Source organism: Crocuta crocuta, unplaced genomic scaffold (assembly GCF_008692635.1).
Source record: "Crocuta crocuta isolate KB4526 unplaced genomic scaffold, BGI_CrCroc_1.0 scaffold115, whole genome shotgun sequence".
Lineage (NCBI taxonomy): Eukaryota > Metazoa > Chordata > Mammalia > Carnivora > Hyaenidae > Crocuta > Crocuta crocuta.
Genome location: NW_027530575.1, coordinates 8,580,465 through 8,590,027, shown reverse-complemented (window position 1 = coordinate 8,590,027; position 9,563 = coordinate 8,580,465). Strand labels below are relative to the sequence as shown.

At 42.5% G+C, this 9,563-nt stretch overlaps 1 protein-coding gene across 1 annotated transcript; it reads right to left on the bottom strand.

Moving 5' to 3' along the window:
* Positions 1 to 7,969: 7,969 nt before the first annotated feature.
* On the bottom strand, positions 7,970 to 8,956 carry LOC144234701 (olfactory receptor 7E178-like). Its single transcript, XM_077768035.1, has one exon. The coding sequence runs from the start codon at positions 8,897 to 8,899 to the stop codon at positions 7,970 to 7,972; it is 930 nt and encodes a 309-aa protein (XP_077624161.1). The 5' UTR covers positions 8,900 to 8,956.
* Positions 8,957 to 9,563: the final 607 nt, after the last annotated feature.

Genomic DNA, 9,563 nt, shown 5'->3' with positions numbered 1-9,563 from the left:
ACTTAACAAACACAGATAGACTAGCCACATTGACCAACCTCCCCCCAGTATCTTCCCGCCCTTTTCCATGAGTTAACCCCAGCTTTAAAAATCCTCCTGCCTTGGGGCGCCTGGGTGGCTTAGTCGGTTAAGCATCCGACTTTCGCTTGGGTCATGATCTCGCGGTTCGTGGGTTCGAGCCCCGCGTCGGGCTCTGTGCTGACTGCCAGCTCAGAGCCTGGAGCCTGTTTCAGTCTGTGACTCCCTCTCTCTCTGACCCTCCCCTGCTCATGCTGTCTCTCTCTCTCTCTCCTAGAAATAAATAAAACATTAAAAAAAAAATCCTCCTGCCTTGAGAAGGACAAATATCATATGTTTGCACGTATAGGAGCATTAGGAGGAACTTGACGGAGGAACAAGAGGGAGAAGAAGGGGGGAAATGGTGGGGGAAAGGCGGAGAGGCAAACCATGAGAGACTCTTGAATGCTGACAAAAACTGAGGACTGATGGATGTGGGGGGGAGGGGGGGATGGGCATGGAGGAGGACACTTGTGGGGATGAGCACTGAGTGTTATGTGGAAACTAATTTGACAATAAACTGTAAAAAAAAAAAATCCTCCTGCCTTTTGTTCTGTGGAGTTGAGTTCAATCTCTATCCCTTATTGCAGTAATCTTGAATAAGTCTTCTACCTGTTTAACTATGTCCAAGGCATTTTACTTGGATACACAATCAATGAGTTTCTAGACTTCCTAACAAATTTCTATCAAAGTATTCTTTTGATGAAATTGCCCAGTGTCTCGCCTGTTTAAGCAAATAATATTGCTTCTCACAAAGGACTTCAGACTGGAAGAGGAGCAAACCCCACTTTCTTGATGCATCAGTTTAATTTGGAACAGAATAGCTGAGGCAGCCTGCTACAAAATTGTCCCTTATACTCAAAATGTGTGAGTTCACTCAGAAGGTAATGGTAGTAAAAGATGAATAGAGACTAACCTGATGGAGAGAAGATCAGGAGAATTTAGATGAATGTCAGGGAAGGAATCTTTTGTTTGTTTGCTTGTTTTACTTATTTTGAGAGAGAGCGTGCGTGCACACAAGAGGTGCAGAAGAGAGGGAAAGAGAAAGAGAATTGAGCAGACTACTCACTGTCACCATGGAGCCTGATGTGGGGCCCCAAGTCATGAACTCTGAGGTCATGACTTAAGTCAAAATCAAGAGTTGGTTCCTAAACTGACTGAGCCATGCAGGAGCCCCAGAGAGAGAAAACATCTTTTAAGTTTTTATATTTAAGTGGAAAATTAAAACCTGACTGAAAGAATACAGTCTGTTTAAAGAAAAATGAGAGGAATGCCTGGGCGGCTCAGTCAGTTGAGCGTCCGTCTTTGGCTCAGGTCATATTTCACGGTTTGTGAGTTTAAGCCCTGTGTTGAGCTCTGTGCTGCTGGCTCAGAGCCTAGAGCCTGCTTTGATTTTCTCTCTCTCTCTCTGCCCCTCCCCCCCCGCCCTGCTCTGTCTTCTCTATCTGAAAAATAAATAAGCATTAAAAATTTTTTAATAAAAAAAGAAATATAAGATAGCCAATATGTCTAGACAAATGGTTCTCACACTTAGTGTCCAATAGAATCACCTGGTGGACTTGTTCCAATACAGATGCCTGGGTTCCAGCGGCAGAGGTTCTGATTTAGCAGGTCTGGAGAGGGTATGAAAATTCGCATTTGTTGGGGCACCTGGGTGGTTCAGTCGGTTAAGCATCCGACTTCGGCTCAGGTCACGATCTCATGGTTCGTGGGTTTGAGCCCCACGTCAGGCTGTGTGCTGACAGCTGGCTCAGAGCCTAGAGCCTGCTTCAGATTCTGTGTCTCCCTCTCTCTCTCCCCTGCTCATGCTGTCTCTCTCTCTCAAAAATAAATAAAACATTAAAAAAAAATTCATATTTGTAAGTTCCCAGGTGAAGCTGATGGTGCTGATCCAGGGACCAGTGAAGAAATTGGAAAAGGATACAAGAGACTAACTGAAGGATGTTATAGACCATGATAAGGGGTTCAGATTTTATTCTAAGAGCAGTAGAAAGTGACTAGAAGGTTTTAGGCAGGGAAGTCACAAGTTTTTGACTACACCTAAAAAGTCAGTCTGGCTGCCATGTATACAGGAAGAAAGTGAATATTGAGCACTCATTTAGGACATTCTTGTAACAACAATAATAAAATCTGACTATGAATTGTTCTTGAAGAATGGGAAAAGCAAATCATATCACTAAGACAGTGCTATACAGATCAACTAAGTACTTTGAAATGAAGACAATTAAAACAAGGACCTAAAGTGACAAAATCTGGGGGGACCTGAGTGACCTGGAAGGGAGTAGTAGGTCTCTCACTTGAAAATCTGAACAGCTATATTGTATGTGCTAGATGCTAGATGTGCTAGATGCTAGTGAATTTTGACAGCGGAAACAAGAAGAGAGTTAGTAGTTCGTCTGCTGGCATGCACTTAAAGCACCTTCCACTATGAACCAGCATTGGAATGTTTCTGAGTTCTTCAGAAACCTCCTCTTCTGAGAAGGGCAGGAATAGCCTCATTGTTAAACACTGTGGTCATCCCCATGGTAGAGGCCTTCAGAATCCAATGAACATAGGAATCTGCAGAGCCCTGATGAGTGTTTATGGTTGGATGATTGACACCAGAAATTTGAGAACTACAATAGCAGCAGCAGCCAAAAAATTGTCATTTTTAAGCATATTTTAATTACATCGAAGGGTTTAATGTTTTAAAATAAACTTTTTAAAAATGTAATACAACAATCTCTATCAAAATAAGGTGAGCATTTTTTACAGAGCTAAAAAAAATCCTAAAATTTGTATGGAGCCAGAAAAGACCCAAAATAGCCAAAGCAATCTTGAAAAAGAAAACCAAACCAGAGTCATCACAATTCTGGACTTCAAGCTGTATTACAAAGCTGTAATCATCAAGACAGTATATTACTGGCACAAAAACAGACACTCAGATCAATGGAACAGAAATGGACCCACAAACATATGGCCAACTAATCTTTGACAAAGCAAGAAAGAAAATCCAATGGAATAAAGACAATCTCCTCAGCAACCAGTACTGGGAAAACTGGACAGAGACAAGCAGAAAAAATGAACTTGGACCACTTTCTTATACCATACACAAAAATAAACTCAAAATGGATGAAAGACCTAAATGTTAAGACAGGAAGCCACCAAAATACTAGAGGAGAAAGCAGACAAAAACCTCTTTGAACTTGGCTACGGCAACTTCTTGCTCAACATGTCTCAGGAGGCAAGAGAAACAAAAGCAAAAATCAACTATTGGGACCTCATCAAGATACAAATTTCTGGGGCGCCTGGGTGGCTTAGTCGGTTAAGCATCCGACTTTCGCTTAGGTCATGATCTCGCGGTTCGTGGGTTCGAGCCCCGCGTCGGGCTCTGTGCTGACTGCCAGCTCAGAGCCTGGAGCCTGTTTCAGTCTGTGACTCCCTCTCTCTCTGACCCTCCCCTGCTCACGCTGTCTCTCTCTCTCCTAGAAATAAATAAAAAACATTAAAAAAAAAAAGATACAAATTTCTGCACAGCAAAGGAAACAATCAGCAAAACTAAAAGCAACTGGCAGAATGGGGGAAGATATTTGCAAGTGACATATCAGATAAAGGGTTAGTATCCAAAATTTATAAAGAACTTATCGAACTCAGTACCCGAAAAACAAATAATCCAGTGAAGAAATGGGCAAAAGAAATAGACACTTCTCCAAAGAAGACGTCAAGGTGGCTGACAGACACATGTAAAAATGCTCAATATCACTCACCCTGAGGGAAATACAAATTAAAAACACAATGAGATACCACCTCACACCTGTCAGAATGGCAAACATCAACAACTCAGGCAACAACAGATGCTGGCACGGATATGGAGAGAGAGGATCTCTTCTGCACTGCTGGTGGGAATGCAAACTGGTGCAGCCACTCTGGAAAACAGTATGGAGGTTCCTCAAAAAATCAAAATAGAACTACCATGTGACCCAGCAATTGCACTAGGTATTTATCCAAGGGATACAAGTGTGCTGTTTCGAAGGGGCACGTGAACCCCAATGTTTATAGCAGTACTAGCTACAATAGCCAAAGTACGGAAAGAGCCCAAATGTTCATCCATGAGTGGATGAAGAAGATGTAGTATATATATTACAATGGGGTGTTACTCAGCAATCACAAAGAAAGAAATATTGTCATATGCCACTATGTGGATGGATCTAGAGGGTATTATACTATGTAAAATTAGTCAGGGAAAGACAAATATTATATGACTTTACTCATATGAGGACTTTAAAACACAAAACAGATGAACATAAGGGAAGGGAAGCAAAAATAATATAAAAACAGTGGGGGAGAGAAAACATAAGAGACTCTTAAATGTGGAGAACAGAGGGTTGTTGGAGGGGTTGTGGGAGGGGGGATGGGCTAAATGGGTAAGAGGGGCATTAAGGAATCTACTTCTCAAATCACTGTTGCACAATATGCTGACTAACTTGGATGTAAATGCAAAAATTAATCAGTTAATTAAAACTAATACACATGGGGACATGTATGTTACTTTATTATCTCAAACTCTGCACTCCTTTTCTGTCAAACATCTCCGAATTTGTGTTTCCAGAGTGGTGAAGATTTTCAGTGGGAACCTCCCTGCTGCCCCCAGGGAGCCACTGAATGAATGAATGCCCCCATTCTTCATCTCTTACTCTTGAATTTTCCCATTCTTGAGCCTAGAGTTGGGTTTGTAGTTCAAAAAATATTGCTGGCCATTCCAACTACTTCGAACTGCTAAACTTATTGTGGTGATCATTTCATAGTGTATATAAATGCTGAATTATTGTATACCTGAAACTAATGTATGTCAATTATGCCTCAATAAAAATAACATACTAGTGTATGCAAAAAAAAATTTTTTTAAGGGGTGCCTGGGTTCTCAGGCAGTTAAGCAACCGAGTTGATTTTGGCTCAGGTCACAGTCTCACAGTTTGTGAGTTCATGTGAGCCCAGTGTCCAGCCCTATCTTGGGCTCCAAGCTGACAGTAAAGAGCCTGCTTGGGATTTGCTCTCTTTCTCCCTCTCTCGATGCCCCTTCCCCCTCTCAAAATAAATAAATAAACTTAAAAAAATAAAATGTTCTCAAATACATTTTATTACTAACAAGCTGTCTCACTTGACTTCCTTCTGAAGCAGACTCTGAGACAATGATTAGCACACAGGATGTCTACCAAGCAGTGTTTCTGGAATCAACACCTGTGGAAGGCATATGTGTAGTAAAGAATTTGGTCGCACCTAAAGGGAAATGGCCTGTGTCCCAGCTCCTGGGAAGTAACCTTGAAACACTTCAAAATTTCCTAGTGATAGGAGTGATTGGTTATTCATGGAAGCCCCCAAGAACCACACCTGATAGTTTATGCTAATGAAATGACTTAGGAAGGGGACTGGCCATGCCAAAAAGACCAGTCATGTGATTAAAGGGTTGGAGCATTGGGCAAAGAGATATCAGCCCAATGTAGGGAGGGAGGCTGAAAATTGAGTTTAACTCGATACTTCATAATTCAACTATTCATGTCTATATAATGAAGCCTCAATAAAAATTCTGGATACTGGCACTCACGTGAGCCACCTGATTGGCTCACTGATTGGCAGTGGTCTTTGAGTATTGTCACACATATTGTCACTAGGAAGCAGTAATGGGTCTGGACTCCTAGGGAAGAAGACAACAAGAAGCTTCCCATATGGGAACATCCAAATCTTGCCCTTCTTTGGCTAACTCTAATTTGTATCTCTTTGCTATAAACAAACTGCAATCATAAGCACACTGGTTCTTGAGTTCTGTGAGTCATTCTGGAGCATTACTGAATCTGAAGTACTCCTCTCAGTTTGAATCATTCTAGCAAATTATCGAATGTGAAAAAGTTCCCAAATTTGTTTTTTTTTAATATTTTTATTTCTAGGAGAGAGAGAGAGAGAGAGACAGCGTGAGCAGGGGAGGGTCAGAGAGAGAGGGAGACACAGACTCTGAAATTGTCTCCAGGCTCCGAGCTGGCAGTCAGCACAGAGCCCGACGCAGGGCTCGAACCCATGAACTGTGAGATCATGACCTAAGCGAAAGTCGGACGCTTAACCAACTAAGCCACCCAGGCGCCCCAAAAAAGTTCCCAAATTTGTATCCAACTGGTTTGATGTGAGAGTGGACTTAGGGACTCCTGAACTTGCAGCTGGTGTTGGAAGTGAGGGCAAACTTGTGGTTGGCAAATTCTTTGTAGCAAGGAAGGATGCTGGAAAAAGTCAGCCAAGCTGAAGCCCATCAAAGATGTCCAAAAATCAGGGGCACCTTGGTGGCCTAGTCAGTTAAGCATCCGACTTTGGCTCAGGTCGTGATCTCACAGTCTGTGAGATTAAGCCCCGCATTGGGCTCTGTGTTGACAGCTCAGAGGCTGGAGCATGCTTCAGGTTCTGTGTCTCCCTCTCTCTCTCTGCCCCTCCCTGCTCACATTCTTTCTCTGTCTCTGTCTCTCTCAAGAGTGAAATAAACATTTAAAAACTCTCCCAAAACCAGCAGGGAGTTCTGGAACTAAGATGATCTCTTAGAGTTGCCTGGAATTAAGTCAAAGAGACCAAATGTTTACACCCCTACATCTAAATAGTCATTGGATGTGCGCTGCCCAAGAAGGAGGCATGAACTTGCTGAGGTAGATCTCTATAGAGGTTGATGCTGAGGGCTGAGTAACACCCAACATTTGAAGCAACATATTTCTTATTCCTGCCATAAAATCTTTTTTTTAAGTGTCCAGTACAGTGGAATTAAGTACCTTCACACTATTGTACAGTCATCACCATCATCCATCTCTAGAACTTTCCTATCTCCCCAAACTGAAATTCTGTCCCATTAAACACTAACTCCCGGGGCACCTGGGTGGCTAGGTCGGTTAAGTGTCTGACTTCGGCTCAGGTCATGATCTCATGGTTCATGGGTTCAAGCCCCGCATCAGGCTCTGTGCTGACAGCCAGCTCAGAGCCTGGAGCCTGTTTTGGATTCTGTATCTCTCTCTCTCTCTCTGACCCTCCCTTGCTCACCCTGTCTGTCTCTCTCTCTCTCAGAAATAAATAAAACATTTAAAAAAACACACTAACTCCCCCTCTCAATTCCCCAGACTGTAGCTCCCACCATTCTACTTTCTGTCTTTATGAATTCAACCACTTTATGCACCTTATATAACTGGAAGTATACAATATTTGTCCCTTTGTGTCTGGTGATATAATACAATTTGGGAGAAATCTGATAGAATGGGAAGGAGAATTATCAGGAAAAGTAGGAACCACCTCTGCTCTGGTAGCTCCTCTCCCATTTACTCCTTAGGAACCATATATCCCAATTTTCTTAGTGAAGTCCCAGGAAACTTGATAACTGTTTATGCAAACTCAATATTAATGGTGTCCCATTTCAATTTCTAAAGGAAATTAAATTGTCACCTTACTCGCTCAAAAAACTGACCAAGATCATTAAGGCACCAAAATGTATTAGATGTCTTGGTCCTTAAGGTGGGGTTTAGATCCTCCCATTAAATTGGCAGGTAGGGTTGGGGGGAGAAGTCATAGGAAAAGTATAGAAACAATCAACATCAAGAGAGAGTTATGATTATTTTGCAATGATAGAAACAAGACTGCTCATAACCAAGAGTCCTGGAAAATGCAAAAGGAAAATGAGAGGGATATAGAGGTGTATGCATAATCCTGCAGGAGCTATGATTTAAACGGGGAGCCCAAAATAATCTCCCAATTCCATTAGAGCTATGCTAAGAGGAAAAACTGTGTAAGTAAAAAACAGAGATCCATATAGATACCTACACCATGTGACTGCACATTCAGAATGTCTTGTTGTGCATGTTTAGTTTGCTGTATTTTCCAGTTCTATGAACCACAAAGGAGAAGACAGACGCTGAGATTAGTCTGTCCTGCTGATAATCCTCCACAGTGCCCTCTTGATGTCCTTGTTTCTCAGGCTGTAGATGAAGGGGTTCAGCATTGGGGTGACCACAGTGTACATCACCGAGGCCACTGCACTCTTCCTGGGGGACAGGGAGACAGATGAACTGAGGTACACCCCAAGAGCTGTTCCATAAAACAAGCAAACAACTGACAGGTGAGAGCCACAGGTAGAAAAGGCTTTGTACTTCCCACCTGTCGATGGGACTCTCAAAATGGAGGAAACAATTCGAGTATAAGAGCAAAGGATCCCTGAGAGTGGAATGCCGCCAAAAATGGCCCCTATGAAATAAATTAGTATGGTGTCGATGGAGGTATCAGAACAGGTAAGGTGGAGAAGTTGAGGTGCATCACAAAAGAAATGATGAATTTCCACATTTGTGCAGAAAGTAAGTTGTGACACCATCAAACAGTGAATCTGAGAGTCCAAAAGGCTGCTGAAAAATGACACGAAGACCAAAAAGCCACAGAGGCATGGGTTCATGATGACTAGGTAGTGCAGGGGGTGACAAATGGCCACAAACCGGTCATATGCCATCACAGCCAGGAGTAGACTGTCCAAACATCCAAATAGGAAAAAAAAGGACACCTGAGTTAGGCAGCCTGCATAGGTGATAGATTTGCTGTGTGTTTGTATGTTCACCAGCATCTTGGGGATGGTAGTCGAGGTGAAACCAATGTCAGCCAAGGACAGGTTGGAGAGGAAGAAGTACATGGGTGTGTGGAGGTAAGGGTCAGAGCCGACAGCCAGGATGATGAGCAGATTCCCGAGCACAGTGACCAGGTACATGGACAGGAACAGCCCAAAGAGAAGGGGCTGTAGTTCCGGGTCATCTGAGAGTCCCATGAGGAAGAATTCTGACACACCAGTTAGATTCTGTGGTTCCATGAAGATGGGACACCTCTCAAAAAAAAAAAAAGCATTGAATAAACAAAACAAGTGTAGAGACACCCAGCTAAGTGTGCATATTTTGATTCAGGCGATTTACAAGTAAAGGATTCACACTTGAGGATCCTACCTCCTGTTACCTTCTGCAACATTTCTCAATTGTACACTCCTCTTAGAACTCTTTATTAGTGTCTGGGCTATTTACCTCTTTCTACATATACCCGCCATGAAGACATTGAACCAAAGAATGTTAGACAAGCATACAAATATATAAACATAGAAATATTTATGGGCTGTGTAGCAACATGGATGGACCTTGAAGGTGTTTGCTGAGCAAAATAAGTCAGGCAGAGAAGGACAAATATCATATGTTTGCACATATAGGAGGATTAGGAGGAACTTAACAGAGGACCATGGGGAAGAAGAAGGGGGGAAATGGTGGGGGAAAGGGAGAGAGGCAAACCATGAGAGACTCTTGAATGCTGAGAACAAACTGAGGACTGATGGGGGTGGGAGGGAGGGGGGTGATGGGCACGGAGGAGGACACTTGTGGGGATGAGCACTGGGTGTTATATGGAAACCAACTTGACAATAAACTATTTGTAAAATAAAATAATAAAATAAATATACATCTATACCACAAAAAAATTTTTTTATGGGCTCC